The following is a 20,209-nucleotide window of genomic DNA, read 5'->3' as shown; positions in this document are numbered from 1 at the left end:
ATAAGGTTTGCCAGTTTGAGTTCAATGCACTGTGTTATTGGACTTGGACAAAGCATCTACTGTGATAAGTTATATTTTACTTCATGCTCTGAAAAAGTTTGGCCAATTTCCCCAACCTCATTCTTCTTCAGTCTTGCCAAGTGCTGGAATACTCCCAGAAAATATCTCCAGCCTGCCATTATGGGACCAAGAGGTGTGAAAAATCTGGAAACGTATCAAAATTCTGTGTGGCTTATTTATTCACAGCAAGTCCTTGGTCCTTTGCTGAGCTCTGAGATGAATAATATTCAGCAATCCTGGGACTAGAGTTTGCGAAGACTGGAGAAGAAGCCTCTATGGCGGTTGGGACAGAAGGTTTTCAAGGAAGAACACAGACCTCAGGACAAAATTCACACTGAACTAGATCACCAGGMTGAAGGGAAAAGAAGTGCTATCTTAAAAAAAGAATGATGAAGTTACCTTAGTCCATTAAGAAATTGTATTGTTTTATAGATGCCTGTCATGATTTTTCTTTATGAATGAAACCTATTTTAATGGATTAGCGTTGCTGTTATAGCTCTTGAAAGACAAAGATGTATGACATTCCCTGAACAAGTAGTTTTGAGAAGAAAAGGTACTTGCAGTGAAAATGCCCTAGTTTTGTGTATCAGCATACCTAGAGTCCTCAGCAGTTGTGGGATATGGTTGAAGAAAAGGAGGTAATTATGATTAAAAAAAAAAAAAAGTCTGACATTCCCAGTGTGAAAGTCTCCAAAAGTATCAGACTTCATCTAAGCAAAAGAGGACCATAAACCAATCTGTGGCCTCAAAGACAAGTGGAAGTGACTGACTTGCATCCACATGGCCTCAGGATACCTTTTTTCATGGAAGATCTGTCTGAAATCAGCAGTGAGTGTGGAGTGACTGGATTCCTTTGCTAATTCTGTTCCGCAAGCACAGCAGTGGTGGCTAATCAGACAGTAGAACAAGATTTTTCCTGGCAGCATTAAAGTGGCTGCAGCTGAATTCTRAGTAATATCATTCAGTCTCAGTGCTGAGCTTCACATTTGTACAGGTAGGTGACCAGCAGTTCACTTGTGCACTTTAACAGAGCTGTCGTAGAACATTACACCTCTGTTAAATCTGGATTGCTGTTTGGGCTTCTGTTTTGTTCAGCCAAGAAGCACTGATACCTATGTTCTGGATGACTACTGAAGTGAAATCTAGTAATGTTTAAGCTGGGTTTACTGAGGAGGTAATATTTTGTATATAGAGCCTTTTCATCTCTGAAGTAGGAAGTATCATGTACCCTGTTCATTGAGATGCACTGCTACCAACAAACATGTTATCTGTTACATGTCTTTGAGTTGGGTTCAATCTGGTAGGACCAAACATTTGATTGTCCAGCATTGTATTAAAAAAAATATATTCCTCAACCTCTTGCTTAATATTTGTTGAAAATACTGTCTTTTCAGATCTAACTTTGAAAGCCAAGTTCATTTTTACTTCAAATATATACCTTGTCTCATGTATGCCAGCGTGAGTAGATTTTGGAGATGTGATGATTTCATCTGGTGAGATGAATGATTTCCTTCAGGGGTTGCCTGATACAAATTTGGAAAAAAAATTCCTAATGCAGCAAATATATTTTGTATCTCTGTATAATTATGTTGAGTCTGATCATGATCATCTTAAATGTTCTTAGCTTGGAAGCAGCTTGAAACTTGAAAGCAGTAGTCACTGCAAGAAGCCTCCTGTGTATGAGAATAAGAACGTCAGTACTGTGGAAGGTGCGTCAGTACCAGTCACAGAATCATAAGCTAATTTAATTTTGAAGGAACATGTGGAGTCTCTGGTCCATCTTGTTCAGGGCCAACTTCAAAGTTAGACCAGGTGTTGCAGGGCCTTGCCTGGATGAGCTTGGAAAATCTCTTGAGGATGGAAATTACACAGCCCCTCTGGGCTCCTGTTTCAATGCTCTATGACTTAACATTTCTAGACAAGCCTTCCTCCCTCAGCCTCTTCCACATCATGTACTCCAACCCACTAACCACCTTAGAGTCTCTTTGCTGCATTCTCTCCTATTTATCAGTATTTCTCTTAAACTCGGGGGCTAAAACTAGACACAGCATCCTAGTGTAGTCTCACAAGTGCTGAATAGGGGAGAGTAATCACTTCCCTCGACATGCCAGCTAAAACGCAACTGAGTACGCAGTTAGCTTGATGAATTTTAACAGACGAGCTATATGTTTCTGCCATTTGATAGTGTTGTCTAGACTTCTGAATGAGAACTTGCATTGGCAAGATAGTGAGAGCTGCAGAGAGAAGAAGGAAGCCAGACGCATCTTGTCTCACAGTGTTGTCATAGCTGGTTGTCACAGCCTAGCAGCTTCATTCAGGTTGGCCAGTAACAATAAGCTGACTGTGAGGAACACCACTACAGCTGCAAGTTGCCTTTAAGAGTTACCTTTCCTTTGATCAGTTTAAGTGATACTGTAAGTTAGGCTCCTCTGAACTGCCTTTTTGGAAGACCATTCTCTCCCAGTTGATTATACAGGGAGACTGAGAAGGTGAGTCTCCTGACTCCCAAAGCTGAAGTTAGGTAGTGCAAACATGCCCCAGGGAGCCCCGTTGCCAAAGCTTTGTTGAAAGAGAGAAGAAAGCCCACTTACCCATCACTGACATGGTAGTGGCTTCCCAAAACACTGAAGTGTGGCTCTATCAAAGATGCACCGATCGCTCTCTGAAAGCCAGCCTTCTGTGATGTGAATGGAGACTATTTTGTTCCTCAGTTCATAAATTAGAGCATCTGAGTAGCCAGAGCCTGTGTGTGAGAGAGAGAACAGTTCAAGTAGCAAGAAAGTCTTTCTCATCTTTGTCTTTTATATGTTGGCCACGTATGACTGGCCTGCTCATTTTACAAGAAACCATGGTCAGAAGTAAGCATGAGAAGAATCGATATCTTTTATCAGGGTGTCGTCTGATTAAGACACCTGCAAATTAGGAGCCCCTTCTTTCCTAGAATAGGCTGTGACACGGGTCTCAGTTTGCACTTCAGGTCCCTACTCCAATCCCATACATAAAAGATTTTCCTTACATGATGAACTAATGCAGTATCTCTCTACATAGTACAAGTGATACTACCTTTAAAACAGAAATTTCAGTCACAAGTAAAATAAAGCAACAATGAAAATAACATGGCAGGATGTTCCATGGAGTCTGTAAAACAAGGCAGTCTAGACACCACCTGTAACACTACAATGATTCTAGAGCTACTGTTGCAAGCCTCCACTGCTTACAGCTGTTTTGTCCATTCGAAGTCTAGGTTTCTTCTTCCCTTTTTAAAGTTACTGGCTCTATAATTTTCTACTTGACATTTTCTTTACACTAAAAGGATTTTTGTGTTGTTTCTGGAAGCACTTGAGAACAGGGGAAATTGGCCAAGACGTTCAAAAGTTAAGTTAAAATCTGACTCTGCAAATAACCAGTGTCACTTCTGTGAATAACTTTACTCTCCAGTAAAAGATATGGAAGGAAAGTGGGGAGTTGTGTCAGACAGACATGCAAGACAAATGCCAGACACAGATAGGTGTAATCTAGGATTGACAAGAGTGACTTTCAGAAAAGATATTGGATACTTGAATTTAAAGTTATTGATAATAATAGAAGAATTACTGACACTATGGCTTAAGATCAGGACATTGCTAAGCTTGCACTACGCTGCTTATGAGCTCCAGAAAGCATTGAGCTGGGTAAGAACAGGATTTACGGGTAGGTGATCTGTGGCAGTCGTATTGGAAAGCTTTAATCATGGGCTATTACTGTCAGGAATTTCTGTGTGTGCCTGTAGGGATTAAAGAACGTATGATATGTCTACAATTCTGAGAGGGATGTAAACAAGCCTCATGATATATGTAATCTTTCCTTGCTTGGAGGTGTCGCTAATGTTGATCGAAACGACTGCCGGTTTCCTCTTCAAAATGTCCACGTACTGAAAACAAAACACAAGAAATGTCATCCCAAGTGAAATGTTTGTCTCTGCATCTGTGCCCACATCTTCTGGGGGCAAAGTTTCCACATTATTGGCTCTTGCAAAGCTGCTGTGGTGGAAGCCTTTCCCCTTTATAGCAATGTTATTTTTTTCAGTAAAAACAAAACAAAGCTATTTTCCATTTCAGAATGCAAGCTGTAATATCTCTGGAGATTGACCTTCTTTCCAGAGTTGTTTTTGTGGTTGAAAGAATAAATCTGTTATCATTAAAAAAATCCTGCAATTCATTATTTCCAGAAATAAAGCTGACATAATAAGATTTGTTCAGCATTGACTCTGGATAAGTTGATGAGAGATCTAGCCCCCAAAACTTTGTGTTGTAGGAAAAAGGCAGAAAGACAATAGAAAATATGTTATTTCTGGGAAGGACTCTGAAAGCTCACCTTACAAAATAGACAGAAAAAGTTATTCAAGCCTGCTTCACGTCTTAGATACTTGGCTGAGCTAGTTGCGTAAGGTGGAGGAGTGCGAGATGTACAGAGTATCTGGACTGATACGACCGGGAGGAGAGATTTGGGAAGGAAATGTAGCTTAGCCCAAACGGAAATAGCTGAAAGGCTGTACATGGATTGGTCTAGGACAAAAACGGACTCTGTGTTCGTGAGAAGGGAGAGACTTGAATTTAATTCTGAGGGTGCCCAACTGTGCCACCTATCAAGCTTCGTTCTAGAGCAGTGGTCTGCAGAGTCGGGCAATCCAGGGCCTACTAGAACTTCAGCAGGGCCCAGGTCTCCAGGCACAAATCTTGACTGCAGGTAACAGCCAAACAGCCTTAGGTGGAGAGAGCACACTTCCTCCCTGTGTAGGGGCTTTCAAGGTGGCAAGCCTTAATGCGAGAACTTAGGCTTTCCTGCTTTCTTTCCTCACTTCCCTCTCCTGCTTGTCTCTTGTAATTGAGATCTCTGGTTAGATCTTGTCCCCCAGGCCAGCTCGCCCCCAGCCCTGTCTCGCTGGCTTGTTGTAACACCAGCCTCTTAGGAACAGTGGTAAAAATAGTCCTCCATGCGTCTATGAGAAGAAATGCGTCTCGGTGTTTGGCAGAGTCTCAGCGGGGCAGCCTTGGTGCCAGGGCAGCAGCTTTGTGGGCAGGCTGGCTTCTCCCGTGTGCACTACCTGAGATGCAGGATTTCTCTGTGGCTTTTCTTCCAAGTCATAGTCTACCCCTTCCAGCACCCCTGTGAGGTTTGGGGGTTGGTTGTTTTCTCTTTCCTTTTACCTTGGGGCCATCGACAAGTTTGCTTCCTGGTCTCTGTACAGGGCGTCTGCTTTGAAGACAACTTCTCACCTTTTTAGTTACTAAAAGAATGTGAGGAATGAAGCCCGATGGCCCCCAGCATACCACACAGCCAGGCTTTGTTTGTACATGCCGCGGAGAAAAAGCAAGGTGCCTATSGTCCCTGGGAACACCTTCTGATCCTGCAAGTGCTGTTTGCCTGGGCGGCCAAGGAGAGATGGCTGTGGTATGTGTGGAAAGAGGGATAGACTTAATCTGGGCATTTCATTCCTGTGGCCTTTTACTACACTAAAAAGTGCTGGTTGGTAGTGCTAGCAGCAGCTTGTTAGCGTAGTTACAAATCCTGACCTACCATATAGAGTTTCAATTTGTTTTGGCAATAAATTTCTCTTGACAATGTTAATTTTTGAGGCAGATCTGCAAATAAATCAATCAACAGAACTGGCAACAGGAATGAGTTGCTGATACCACTGTAGTGGCTCCAGGATGGTTGCAAGCACCAGTAGGTTGGCTGGGGGAATAAGAAGGATTATTCCCACCCCAACAAAACAGTGTCATTGTATTTATATTTCCTCTCACAGCTGCAGTGCCACAGCACCAGAGAGAGCATGTGGATGTCCATCAAATGGATTAAGACAAAAGAGTTTTGGTGGATTTAACTGTCACCGTCAAGAATCGCATGGCCCCTTGTGCCGGCATGGGCAGTGTGTTGTGCCTCAGCCGCTCTGGGTCACAACTGGGTGTTTGAGCTGAAACCGCAGACAGCAGTGAGGTTGTGCTTGTGCCTCAGGCTCTGAAGTGTGCCAAGGCCTGGGCATCTCTGCGAATGATGGAACATCTTAAACCACCTGGCTGCTGGRTGCATATAACTCAGATTCCTGCACTGACGCATGCGGTCATTGTGTGCATTCGTATCACCAGAGCGGTAATCCAGTTGTCAGGTCCACAGAGGCTTTGAGTAGCCCCAAAGAGAGGAATTACTTGCACCCTGGGTTACTGTTCACAGCCCAAGTGACCATTCTAGGTTCCTTTTATAATCAGTAGGAATAAAGTTCATACAATCAACTTGAGACACAGAATGAGACCAGTCAAACCCTGGACCCCGGCAGCAGTCTAGGCTAGATCCCTGCTGATTGCAAAGGAGGCCCATCCATGCAGCGTACAGGTGCATTTTGCCAGTTTACCGGTTTTAACTGAGGGAGGAACAGGTGAGCTGTAAGCAGATGAATGAGCATTTTCTTTTCAGCAACCATGAAAGCCTGTAGCTCTAGAAAGGCTTRCTGACATGTCCCACTTGCAGCCTGCGTGTAGCTGGTGAAAAGCGTGAACGCAGTCACCCGTGCAGGTACACCCAAGGCTGGAGGAGAGCCCATGCTGCTGTCTTGTCTGGAGAGACTGAGCTCTCCTATTGCCTCTCCCTCAAGTCACAGTATGATTTCAGGGCCATATGTAGGTACAAAACAGGACTAAAGCAATCCAAACCCAAGACCCGTCCGTAATTAATTGCCTAACAAGCCCAAACACCTCTACTTGCTGGTAGGGATGTGTTCTGATCCTGCTTGATTTGATCAGTACCTGAGATGAACTGAGTTATATGGTAGCCATCGGTCAGGCTAAATGACGTTGTTTTACCGTCGTTTCTCTGGGCTGTACCTCTAACCTTTGGATGAGGCGAACAGTGCAGTTCAGAGCCGCCTTGTTGTTGACAGTGCGGAGAGCCTGGCTAGCTCTTTCATGTGATGTGTGCTCTTCACCTCTGGGCAGAAAAAAAGTGCAGCACTTGCTGGAGTTAAAAAAACAACAGCAGTTGTGTAGTGGGGAGAGTCTTGCTCCTTCCTTCACTTGTCCAAGCCTCTTGGAGGGTGACCCACATAATGCTGTCTCCTGAGAGAGGCGTAGATAATGCTCACTATGAAACTTGCACTGACGGTCTTCATCCACATTCGATTCCTTGCAGAGCACAGTTGGAGAGAATCGATGGCTGCAGGGGCACCTGATACAGTTGCTGATCAGTTACAGTGATATGAGCACAGCTGCGAGATGGGCTCAACGCTGCAATTTGCCCAAGGAGATGTTGCCTTACGGAGTGGCTGATGAACTGCAAAAACTTAAGATCCAAGAGAGGTATATAGCTTATTTCATACCTGTTTAATGTTGATTACTTATCCTCTAAAGACTATGTATTGGCTTAAAATAATCTGTTGTAATGCTTTTTTGGGAAGATAATTTTGCAAAAACTTACTGCATTTTCACATCATGTCAATGCTTTGTACATGCTGTATTTGCTTTTCATAAGCCTGGAAATGCCTGTGAAAGATGCATTTTAAACTCACTCTGAGTATTTAGAAGCTGTATGAGATTGTTTCATGCTGAGGATGGGTCTTCCGACCTCCTCTGCTAGATCACTAGCACAAATGAAATTCAACATATCCATCTATAAATTTTCCGTATACTGAGCACTGTGCACTGTACTAGTATAATGCCTTTTGAGAGGCCTGTTGCCAAGAAAATTTTAAATTTCCTCAAAACTTTCTAATCATATTTATTTTCTTCCTCCTTTTACAGCTCTTCAACTGTTTTTAGCCTAGTCTATAATTTTTCCTCATTCAAAGCTCTCAGAAGTAATGGGGATTTTTGACTTTCATGATCAGATCCTGGAAGGTTCACATTAATTGAATTTGGGTTAAATCTTTGCTTTCAGGCGCTTAAGAAGCCTTTAGCCCCTTAATTAGCCTTTGTCCCCTTTTCTTCCTCAGGGCTGGTAACTCATGCAATCCCAATAATGCAGTGCCATGGTTCCTCTCCTACTTTAAGACCCCTTGGGTTGTATACAGCAGATTAGCCTGCAGCGGCCAGAGTTTTTCCCTGATGTTGTGGGACCTCATCCAAGTACAAAGGCAGAAAGAATGATAAATAATTTAAAAATTCTTATCTTCGGAAGATTCTTACAACTCCTTCTGAATTATAAGAACCTCATTTCAGGTGCGGGAACTGGGCAAACAGCCACAGTCAAGTATCTTTTTGCAGAGGGAGAGGATGTGCTGAGGGAAGAAGTGGGACCAGGTTCGCTGCTGTTTGCAGCCAAAGCTGTAGAAAGTTGTCAAGAGACTCTTGAAATTTAGGAAGCCCTGTATGGCCACCTAAACTATTAGGAGCTGTCTGATCCCCACAGAAAGCTAGACTGGGAGGTGTTACAGTGATTTCAGGACAAGAGGCAATGGGCAGAAATTGAAGCACAGGAAGTTCCGCCTGAATGTGAGAGGGAATTTCTTCACTGTGAGCGTGACAGAGCTCTGGGACAGGTTTCCCACAGAGGTTGTGCAGTCTCCTTCTCTGGAGATCTTCAAGGCCCGCCTGGACGCAACCCTGTCTAACATGCTCTAGGTGACCCTGCTGAGCAGGAAGATTGGACTGGATGATCTCCAGAGGTCCCTTCCAACCTTACTGATTCTATGATTTGTTCATAGTTTTTCTGGTTCTGGGTATTCTGTGCTGTATTTATGGAGAAAACAGCCAAAAATCATCTCCTTTAAGTAAAGGAGTTCATGGAGCAATATCCCAGGCAATTGCTCCACTATGCCATATGTATGAGCAAGAGCTATATTTGGATAGTATCTCTGTCTGCAAGCTTTTTGTAACAAATTATTGAGAGATTGCTTTGTTCAGTACCTTTTTTTTTTCTTTCTTTTATCTATTTATTTTCCTTTCTGCAGGAGGGCCTGCAAATATGCAGGCAAATCTTGTGGAAATGCGGAGATTGCAGATGATACTATGTGAGGGGCATACTCTGTGCATTCCCTGTAGACATATGAAAGTAACTGTTTAAAGAATGGTGTAGGTATGCTATTCAATGGCATAGCACCTGATAGAAGTCATGGAGTAGTGCCCAGTACCTGCTTACAACAACATGCTCTGATAGTTCAAAAAACACCCAGCCTGGCAGTTGCTGTGTCCTTGTGTGCTCATGAGCCAGATTTGTGCAAGGGTGAAAGTTACTGCCATCTTTGGGTTCAGAGAAATTACACAATCATTTTGCTGGCCGTTGCAATCAAAGAAAACAGCTTTTTCCTCTACTCGTTCACGGGGATGAGTTAATCTAATTCAAGTCAGTGCACAGAAGAGGACTTATACCTGAATGCTCAACACAAATACAGAACTCTGGGCTGTGTGGTTGCAGTGCAGCATAGCTCAAAGCCGTGTCATTCCATCTTATATCTCCAGGTAGAGTCAAGGCATGCTTAAAAGTATAGGAAAGAAGAAACAGATTCATTGCTTTTTGGGCCCATTAGGACTCTTAGGTTGTTTCGTTTACACATCAGTCATGTTATTTCAGAGTGTTGTGCTTGTCTGGAATTGGCAGCATTTGCCTGATGTCTCTTTTGTCCTCACAGGTGAAATGTTTCTTTTTTCTTTCTTTTTTAACTTAAAGATTGGCCTTTCCAGTTCAGAAACCAGGTGAAATTAGAGGAAAGTTTGCAGAAAAATCCTGATCACTCCCAGGGTTAATTATTTACAACTTTGTGTGAGCTAATAACCCATATCTTTAGCATCCTTCAGGTGTGGACCATACTACTAGTAATATTGAGGAGTAACTTCATATATGGAGTTCAGCCTTTCAGTGTAGGTGGAAATCTGGATCTGTCTTGAAATGGATTGTGTGTCCAAGAAGAGCTCGTGGTGATATCATATATACCTATTTGAGATTGCATAAATGCAGGAGAACTTTGATGATTGCCACTTAGTGGGTAGCAAGCTGGAACCTTTCTGTTCTGTGCTCTTAGGGCAAGAAGTAGAGGCAAGGAGTTGCTTAGCATTGCCATTGCATAGGTCTGCATGTTCTTCCTCTTCTGCTACCTCTGCATGGTCTCGGCCTTTCTCCAGTTGCTGTAGAACATTCAGTTGCATCCACAGGATTTGAATGCTTCCTCTTATGTTCTTAGTGCAGCACTCTCCTACTGATGTCATATGTCAGAATTGTGAACTCCAGTTATCAGACAGGATCTGTCACTGGCTACCTGGTTAATGTTGCCCCTTAACTGCTGGATAGGAGACCCTTCTAAAAAGTGCAAACCTAACATCTGAACAATGTTAATTAAGCCCCCAAGTTTATCATTAGATTTGTTGTCTTCAATATTATAGCAAATTTCCATCTCTAGGAACAAGTCTGAAGAAACTGGAAGTGATGTTCCGGGGGTATAGATTGGATTAGAATTACTTAGAAGACAGATGAGATCTTCAAGTGTGTTAATACAATTTTTTCAATGCTGACAATTTTGAACAATTTGAGCTTCATGGATCTGATCCTAGTAAAGATCACCAGCAGCAGTTCATGTTCAAGACACATGTACTTTCAGAAAATATGATGTAGGTATATTCACCCTTGAAGCACTGTCTGAAAAGGCCCACTTCTCTCAGACAGTACATAGCTTTCTTGGAGCACAGGAAACTCTTAATTTGTCTGGGACATGCTTCTGCCTTCTTGCATTGGTGGAGCCGCCCTCTTCCTCCTTCCTGAAGCTGCCCCAGCTACTTATTGGGAGTCAGAAAGTTTTTGCCTGAGATATAATCCCACAAAACACAAAGTGGTGATTAACAGGAGAGTGACCTTGCCACAAACTCAAGGCATCAAGTGAGGTAGAAAAAAAAAAACAAAAAAACAGGAATATCGCTTCATCTCTGTACTCTAGGAAGCCTACCTCATGTACAGGACAGGGTGGAGTCAAGCCAAATAAGATGTGCACTGCCACTCACAAGGAGTTGTGATAGATGAGTGAAGCCTTTTGTGCCTCAGTTTACTCATCTGGTCATACTACCTGTTACAGTAGCTGCTTTAAAATCCATAGAGCCATGAAACCTAATGAAACAATGTTTTTGCTGCACTGCTGTTTGCCAGGAACCTGCAGTTTTATCAATTCAAGGGTGTTCACACTGTAGAGAAACAAGGTGCTATCAGCATATGAATGACATCATCTCCGCCATCAGTCACACTATGAGCTGCTCCTGAACTCTACAGATGAAAATATTCTGGGAGACCTGAGACTTCACACCTTCATTAAATATTTTACACAAATATTGACTTCCCCATGCATACAAACCTCTGGAAAAGAGTGTTTGTACAGTGAAAGCTGCTCTGCTACAAAATCAGGCACACAGTCCCCTAAACATAAGGTTAGTAAATATTTTCTCAAATAATAAACCATTTCAAGTCTCTATGGGAAAGAGACTATCCAGAAGTTCATGATATGTCCAAAATAGCTGGATATTTTTTATTAGTCTCTTTGCTCTGATTGCATCATCTGGCTGAGACACCATAGCAATGTGCTGACCTTCCAGTTACAAGGCCATTTCAAGAGGCTCTGCTGCATTTTGAAAAGAAAATGTGCTGTGTAAGATCCTGTTGTAGGAAATCATTTAGCTCATTTTTGCAGGCATCTTCCCAACAATCCTGGTGTTATTAATACACAGATCCTGAGCTTCACTGTATGGTTTCATTTGATGCCCCAAATGGAGTAGCACAGGCCAGGCACTCAGTCTGCAGTCTTCCCCTAAATATAGATTTTGAAACTTTATTTCTGAACTTTCCTCATTTCATTCCCATGCTTGTATAGTTTTTGCAGACATCGTACAGGGATAAGAATGGACTAGAAGAAACTGGATAGCAACAGGGAGGTCCCTGAACCCTTCCCAAGCTTTTGCGCTGTAAAGTCCTGAGACAGACTCGCCCATTCCTGAGTGGTAGTGATCTAAGTGTGGAGCAATGTGAGATTCTCTCTTTGAGACCGTTTCTGTCGTAGGGAAACTTGAAGCTCTCATATGGACACCCTGTTGATCTGAGATGATTTGTATGTTATCTATTGCCCTGTGGGAGCTAGCAGACTTCCATATTAACTTCTGGGGCTTCAGTAGTAAACTGAAAATGTAAAACCTTTGATTCTGGAAACAGCTGCACAACTTTGTCGTCTATTAATTTGCATCAGTTCTGGGAGAGAGATAAGCACTGAGGACAGAGTCTGAGAGTCTGCTTATAGTGTGTTTTCTGGTTGGATGGTTACAGTGAGTACAGTGCATGTGCATGGTGAAGTCTCAGATGCAGTGCCATTTTTGTGATGGTATATAAAATGAAAGGAATGTATGAATCAAGATGAAGAAAATAGAAATTATGGGGAAATGAAAAACGGGAGTCATGAGTGAAATTAGGAGCTTAAGACTTCCTGATGTTCCTCCAAGCCTGGAATCCTCCTCATGGCGTAGCTAAAAGCTGTTGGATCTGGTTCTGTGCAGGGCAGAAGAGGCTGAGAAAGCAGAGAATTATGAAGAGGATAAGAAGAAGGGTTATTACCAGTTACCTATTCCACGGGCAAATATTCACTTTCTGCAGACATGGGAAGAGATGCTACAGTGCTGGGAAAAGGTGCTACAGGTGAGTTTTATTCTGGTATTTACTTTGCAGGGTTGAGGAGCATAAACTGTTCAGCAGGCTTGTGTGTCACTGTCATCAAACATCTCTCTCCTCAAGTCAGGGGAAGCTGCTTCAAGAGAGACTGAGGGCTAAAGGCTTCTCTGATTGGGGAACAGATTAGAAATTACCAAACCAGGACAAGTCCCCACAGGGGTAACTCTACTGTGCTATGAAAGTCTATTTACTCTGTACTAGCTCACACATCAGTTGTTCAAAGAGGAAGTTATTCAAAAAGAAACATTAGTGTTCGGGAATAGTGCTCCCAGGACAGGATTGGTTTCTCAAGAGCTGGACTGTACCAACCAAGTGTAGACAATGTGTAAATGAAGAAGGCCTGTTGTCTGTGTTGCAGCCTGGACAGGTGGTGGGCATTGACATGGAATGGAGGCCTTCATTCGGCACTGTTGGGAAGCCACGTGTCTCCCTCCTTCAAATCGCTGTGGGTGAGGAGGTATTCCTGCTGGACTTGCCACAGCTCCTTGAGCAAGCTGAGAGGGAGGATGAGAAGGAGAAATTTTCCCATTTCATCCAGAGCCTCTATTCAGATCCAGCCATCACTAAACTCGGTAACTTGCTTCTCTTCTCCCCTGCTTATGTCTTTACAGTAGGTCAACCTGTCTTACTGTCTGAAGTTCCTAGGCCTTGTTGGGGTTGTCAGCTTTTGTAGCACTGGGTATTCAAGATTGCTATACCAGAAAGCAGGCTAAATGGCATAGCTGGGAATGATAGAAATTTCCCCATTTCAGGCCAGACCCAAGGTTTCTGAGTTGGCCTGACCCCCTCAGACTTGAGATTGTCTTGGTTAGCTCTGTTCCAAGCCCTGACTTGCACCCAACCTTGATGGACTGTGCAAGTCTGTCATCCAGAGCTTTCTAGATCTGTTTGCCCTGTCCTGAAGCTACTCTGCTGGACACCGGACCTCTGCAGTTTAGCATAACTGAGTTTAGATTCTGTTTGGAGGTTTTGGGGGAGTGTTAAATCTTGACTTCAAGGATATATTCATAATTTTCCGGTGCAAGTTATTGGAGGCTAAAGACTTCTCGTGGAGCTGCTCTTTTAGCCTTTCACTAGTCTAGCAGATTTTAATTTAGTTGTGAAGTGCAACTTTAGAAGCTATGCAAGAATATGCAGCAAGCCTTTTCCGTCCACCTTTATGCTCCCAATCTTGATCTGCAAGAGTGTGTCTTAAAAACAGGAGAGCTAGAAGGCTGGCTTTTTCCCTACCTTGAACAGTCTTTCCACCGAAGTTTGTACATACATTGTGAGCATTTTGCCTCCAAACTAGAGAAAGCTGCAGTGAATTAGCCGTGATTTGAGCTTTACTAGCTGTTTGATTTGGGGTTTGTTTCTCCAGGTTATGCGATGTCTGGAGACCTTAATAGCCTTGCAGCCACGTGCTCTGCTTTGAAAGACATGAATAAGCAAGCTCAAGGTGTAGTGGATCTATTCACAGTAGACAAACAAGTAAGGATGGACTTYGAAGATAATGAAAATAATTTCTCTTGCCTTTGTTGGTAGATAATTGTCATTATTTCACGTTTGTCTTTTTGTATCCTGTGTTGGCAGGGAAACAGCTAAATGAGTTAGTAGACCTTTTCCACTTCTAGTTTCAAGGATAATGTGATTCTTTTAAAGAATGACAGAAGCATTTTGTTTTTGTCAACTAAGAAGTCAGAGCTTGATATTCTAATAACTTCTTCATAGCCTATAGGAAAGCTATGAAGAAGCAATTGAAATGGAGACACAGGTCTGTTCAGCTAGGACAAGGAAGTTTCTTGTAGAAACGCTCATACTCCAACATCAGGTGGTACCAAAGCAGATATTATGGAGTTAATGATTTGTGAAGAAGTCACAATGTTTCAGGAGGGCTGTGGGTGGATGCAGTACAGGAATTTCTTTGCAGATGAAATGCAGCTGTCTCTGGATTAGAATGCAATAATTCTCCGCTGTCTGCAGAAATGATAAGGAAAAACATTTCAACAGGTAAAATTTGCAGAGTTCATTTAAGGCTGTAGGCTGGGATGAACCCAGATCTTCAGGATTGATAGCTTAACCTGGGAGGTGCTGTGGAGTCTGAAGTACTCACCAGCAGCCAATGCTTCGGTTTAATCAGAGACGTGGAAACTTCCAAAAGGCCGTTGCCTGCTGTGTTGCAGAAGCATCTTTTCTCACTGGAACTGTGAGGGAAAAGATGCTGAACTGTGCTGCTGTGTTATTTTACTGAGATTGTCTCTGACAGTCCCTAGCGTGGCTGAGAGCCCTGCAGATCTGAGAAGTAACAGTCACAGCCCCATTGCTCTGATGCAATGCTGTCAGACAATGCAGTTTTTCTCCTTCCCTGGTTATGAAACAGATTTCCTTCCAGCAAGGGTGTTTGTTAAACAAATAACCAGACTCTGTGTATATATCTAATGCCATCCCAGTCCTTGTCTGAGACAAGGGGATGCAATGTGCCATACAAGAGATAAAGATGATAGAGCTGCTGTGTAGCTCCACCTACTGAAATAGGAGGTGTCGCAGAAACTGTTTTATAACCATGTGTTTTACGTCTTTCTCCTTCCATTAGCTGCAGAAGAGCTCCACTGACTGGAAGAAGGGTGGCCAGAAGGTCGATGTACTGGCCCCAGACCCAAGCTGCGAGGACAGAGTGTTCAGGCAGCCGGAAAGAGGGCTCAGCCTGTTGGTGCAACATGTACTGGGGAAACCTCTAGATAAAACTGAGCAGCTGTCTAACTGGGAGAAACGGCCTCTCCGGGAGGAACAGATCCTCTATGCAGGTGTGGTCAATAGCTTCATGGCAAGGTGCTCCAGAGAATCTGTTACAGGCCATATTTGTCTGCTGCCTGTCATTGGAAAAATCGTTAGAGAGCAAACAGAGAAAATTACTTTATAGATTAGTTCCTGTTCAGAGAAGCCAGACATTTGTCCTTTTGCGGACGTGGCTTTAATGGTTGAAGTTTAAACTGTCCAGTGATTCATTATTTCCCTTTTGAAAGAATTCCTGTGCTTGGCTGATTCTATCTGATGAAACATCATCTTGGTGGAAATTCCTCTCTCTAACTGAAAAGGAAGAAAGTCCACTTCCTTCTGCCTCATTTCACCACACAGCCTTTATTCGGAAACAAGTAATTGTATTCATTTGTCATAGTGAAGTACTTGTTAGAGCAGGGTTAAAAGTGGGTAGACATGGTGTCAGAGGCTGTAGCACAGCGTTGGTACTGCAGAAGGAACAGTGGAGTTTATTGTTGATTACCCCAGAGTCAGAAGTCTGGGCCTAAGTATTTTCCTGAGGCATCAAAGGACAGGCTGCTGCAGCGAACCAGCCCTTTGTTAAATTCAGCTATCTTTGAAGTTGACACAGTTCCCACAAAAGTTAATCACCAGGACTTGTAAAACTGGCTCTGAGACTAAGACAGTTCCCGCTGCAAGGAGCAGAGGCCACATGGCAGTGTGTGTGGGCAGGTGATTGCAAACAACTCGGTTATTACGTTTTAAGATACTGCATCTAACAGGGAAGTTACCTTCCCAGAGCTGCGATGCGGTAATAAACCGTGGGCGCGAGCTGCTGCTCTGTAACAAGGATGAGTAAAATGGGTTGGCTAAAGCTACCCTATAAGGCAGGCAGAGGGCCTGTGGCTTTTTTCAGCTCCTCTGCCTTGACTCTTTGTGTTCATGTGTTTCTGCCTGGAAAGGAAAAAAAAATCTCAGTGTGAATAGCAGCCCCATTATGCTAGACTCAGTTTGGTTCTCTGTCTTAATTACCTGAAGGCAAAAAGGTATTGTGTATTGCTCTGAATTGGTCAAGAGATTGTGCCATGGCCTGTTAGAGTGTGATACTGAATAAGTAAAAGAGGATAGGGTAAGCTGCATTTTCACAGGATGCTTATATTCAGTAGCATTTACAAAGGTGACGGCTCTTCCTTACATCAGAAAAGCCTCTGTTTTGCTTTTGGATGAAACTGTCTGATGTTCATGTTCTGTCCTTTTAGCTTCAGATGCATATTGCTTGTTGGAGGTCTACAGGAAACTGTGTAAGGATCCCGCGAGCTTTGGTCTAAGTTCAAACCTGACTGAGAGTCTGGTGGGAAAACCAAGTATAAAACCCAGGGCAAAGAAGCAGCTGAATAAACAAGAAGTACCACCATCTTCTGGACAGGTTTGTAAACTTCTTCAAAGAGTTACATGTTGCTCCAGATCCCTTCAAACCAAACATTACCTTGTTTTTCAGTCATACTATTTCCTCTGCCTGATACACCTATTTATAGTCCGTTCTCAGGACTATTGCAGCAAACATCTTCCTTACTCCACCCCTTTACTTGTAAGATATGCTTTCCCCTTTGGGTACCTCAGTTCTGCTTTCCTTGAAATATTAGCTTCCTTTGTCTTTGCTGGAAGAACGTCRGCACAAATCCATGTGGCAGAATCCAGTTAACATTGATGGCAGAAGCACCACTTCCCTCATTGTTCATTTGAACTCTGAGCCCTACATGTTGCATTAATTAGGTTTCAAAACTCTGACCTCTTTACTTTTGCTTTTAACTGAGCTTCTGCACATTGGTTTTGCATTGGGAATGCCTCCTTTATTGTATTAGGGGCCTGTAAAATTAAAAGGAGCCCTTTTCCTGATGGTTTGTCTCTGTTTCCGTGCCTCCCACCACATACTCCATGACTGGCCTTCTCCTTCCATGTATTGCTGTGGCAGAACCTTAAAACCCGGCTGGTGATAGCTTGGGGCTATGTGACTGCTTAAATATCTTCCATTATGACTGATCCTTCTCTCTTAGTGATAAAGAAGATACATGTTTTGCTTTCAAAATGCAGCCATCCCCTTGTTTATGCACCTATGAAAACATAAGTGGAAAACTGGCTTTGTTGATTAACTGGCAAGGCTCGCTGTGGCTGTGTTTCTTTCAAAGTAGTCCTAAATGTGTGTTTAGCTCCTGATGTCAGCAATGCCTTCCGTGGTTGGAGTGAAGTACTGTTGATTATAGCTACCTTTTTGGGATTCTCTTATCAAGTGTGTGTAAATGTATTAGTCCATTAGTCCTAGTAAAACACGCAGCTGCTCGGTAGTTTCTGAAGTGCTCTGTGTGCATGGGAATGTTGTATGTTACAACACATTTGACTGGCTGCTACAGAGATGGGAGAAATAAGTGTTTCAGGCTTGAATTACCTTGTGAACTCATGGGTCATCTTTGTGTTCTGTACAGTCAAATTCATTAGCCAAGTGGTAGTCGGTAAAACCTGGACTGGGACTCAGAAAAACGAGAGTTCTATGCCTGACTTCATGCACAACTCCAAGCTCTCTTTCCCAATGTTTCCTGGTCTACTCTGTGAAGTGGGGCTAATGACACTGTCCTCCTTTACAAGTCCTCTGAGCTCTACTGGCATGAAAATGAGAAAAAAGCTGGATATGATGCTGCTTGCCATTGAATAATCAGAAGTTAAGAACCAGGTGCTGCTCCTTTACATCTCTTTGAGCAGAAGCAGCAATGTGGGGGTAGTGTCTTCTGACTACCTCAACACTGAAGGGTCAGCTTGATCCATTATCATACTCTCTGTGCCAGGGCATGTCTGCATGTCTGCCAAGGTCCTTCCAGGAGCCAGTGATGGTTCAGTAGTGCCACAGAGCTCTGAAAGCATGTACCAGCTTCTGGGAGATGCAGCATCACGCAAATGCATCTGTAATGCTTGCAGATCTGAGCAAGTTCATGCAGTCAGCCGAGGTGTATCTACATTGTGCTACCCAGCATTTCCAGGGCTGAGTTAGCCCCTGCATAGATGGTGGTAGTGTCCTTCAGTCATTCCAAGTGATTCTAGTTCCTAGAGGCAAAACCAAACACTAGAGGTTCTTTAATAACTTTCCTTGTTCATGAATTTAGCTATTGTACTTCTGGGAGCCTCCAAAAGACAAAGTATCCAACTGCAGGAACTTCCCCAGCAGCAGACATTTGAAATAAAATAAACAGAATTCAGGCACTATCTATTTTTAAACTTCTGAAGATAACAAGGCTGACATGATTGCTTTGTCTACCTGTTTCTCTTTCTGTCCGACAAGCCCTGTTCCCTGGCAATAATATATATCACTTGTAGCTTAATTTGACAAGGGAGTAGCAGTCTTGAAGATGAATTTCTGTGACTTCATGAAAATTGATGTCTGGGTAGAACAGAGAAGGCCAAGTTAGCATTTCCCCAGGGAAAGGCTGCAAATCTTGTTTTGTGGGGCCAGTTAATCAGTGTCAATTGGCCAGCAAGTGAATTATTAACTCAGAATTAGTCCCATCATGTTCTGCCTCCTGCCCAAGTAGTAGGTGGTTGATGAGGAAGGGTCTAGGGGACATGAAGGGGAAATTAAACCTATTGCAGAGGTGGAAATTGTGATGCAGGTGATAGAGAGCAATTGGATTTGTCATAATAGGTGAATGCAGGGAGGCAAAACACAGGTGTGGTGGAAATCAACCTTCTGTTCTGCTGCTTACAGATCTGTTGTTTTTCTGTAGCAATGCAAAGGGTTTGACATGGAGGCTTCCTGTCCCCCTGAGCCCATCTCCCCGAAGGAGTTCAGTGTGGTCTGTGATAACATGTTGCAAGGCCTTGGGCGCTATCTTCGCTGCCTTGGCGTAGATGTCCGGATTCTGGAGAACGAAGATGACCATAGGAAAGCTGCTGAGGTTAGTCATGTGTGTGTGTTTGTAACTCCCATCTGTGCTCCTTGGAGAAGGCCTGCTGCTTCATGAGTAAATGCAGTAGTTAGTTCCTCACCGCAAAGGCAGCACTGAAAGCAGGTTGGTGGGAAATGTCTAGCATATGCTTCCTCCTGTGCCTTTGCTGAGATCCAGTTCTCATGCTGAATCCTAGAAGCTGTGTAATGTAGCAGCTGGTATTCCTTAGTCCCTTCATTAGTGTGGGGCTTTGACGCTCCATTTCCAGGAGAGAGAAGGCAAACAAACAACGCTTTGCATAGAGTGCTGTGATCTCAAATCTTACTCGTCTCTCTTTGTTTCTGTCATTTTAAGTCAATAAAGAATACAAATGCTATACGTGTGACCTGCGGTCTCCAGTGTCTTGAATGGAGTGCTGGCGCACTTGCAACAGCGACAAAAAAAATGCACAAAACCAGGAAAAGGAACCAAAACTCACTTTGGTTTCTAGTGGACTCCAGTTTGGACTTGCTGGGACACTATGTGCCTGTGTTATACCTGGGCCAGTCCAGCTGACACGTAATCAAAGGACAGCTGTGCGGCATGGAAGGGAAACTTGCTATAATAAATTACCAGGTGACTTCCTAGCTGGCTGCCACCTTGTGAGATGACTCAAAGGTGATCAACTGCAAATTGCAGTGAAGGATTTGGGAAAGAAAAAGTCTTTAACATACATGGGGACAACTAACACTGATCTGGACTCCCATAAGCATTTTGACCTTCTGCGTCTCAGAGGAGAGCGACACGTGCTTCTTCATGTCAGACATATTTCTGCTGCACCAGAA

General features: G+C 43.3%; 1 protein-coding gene across 14 annotated transcripts in view; it reads left to right on the top strand.

Moving 5' to 3' along the window:
• EXD3 (exonuclease 3'-5' domain containing 3) overlaps positions 1-20,209 on the top strand; it is a 323,237-nt gene that overhangs the window by 133,010 nt on the left and 170,018 nt on the right. For 13 of the 14 annotated variants that reach the window (XM_085308338.1, XM_085308334.1, XM_085308325.1 and 10 more), the window contains 7 exons: positions 7,222-7,388; positions 12,546-12,684; positions 13,076-13,289; positions 14,078-14,187; positions 15,290-15,500; positions 16,713-16,879; positions 19,224-19,394. In XM_085308338.1, coding sequence (XP_085164464.1) covers positions 7,222-7,388; positions 12,546-12,684; positions 13,076-13,289; positions 14,078-14,187; positions 15,290-15,500; positions 16,713-16,879; positions 19,224-19,394 — 1,179 coding nt within the window. The remainder of the gene's footprint in view (positions 1-7,221; positions 7,389-12,545; positions 12,685-13,075; positions 13,290-14,077; positions 14,188-15,289; positions 15,501-16,712; positions 16,880-19,223; positions 19,395-20,209) is intronic. The other variant, XM_085308332.1, reaches the window with a different exon arrangement.

The sequence above is a fragment of the Rhea americana genome, unplaced genomic scaffold (genome assembly GCF_003343005.1).
Source record: "Rhea americana isolate MKP2758 unplaced genomic scaffold, rheAme1 scaffold_273, whole genome shotgun sequence".
NCBI lineage: Eukaryota > Metazoa > Chordata > Aves > Rheiformes > Rheidae > Rhea > Rhea americana.
Note: the sequence above shows the minus strand (reverse complement) of the source record. Positions and strands in the feature narration are given on the sequence as shown.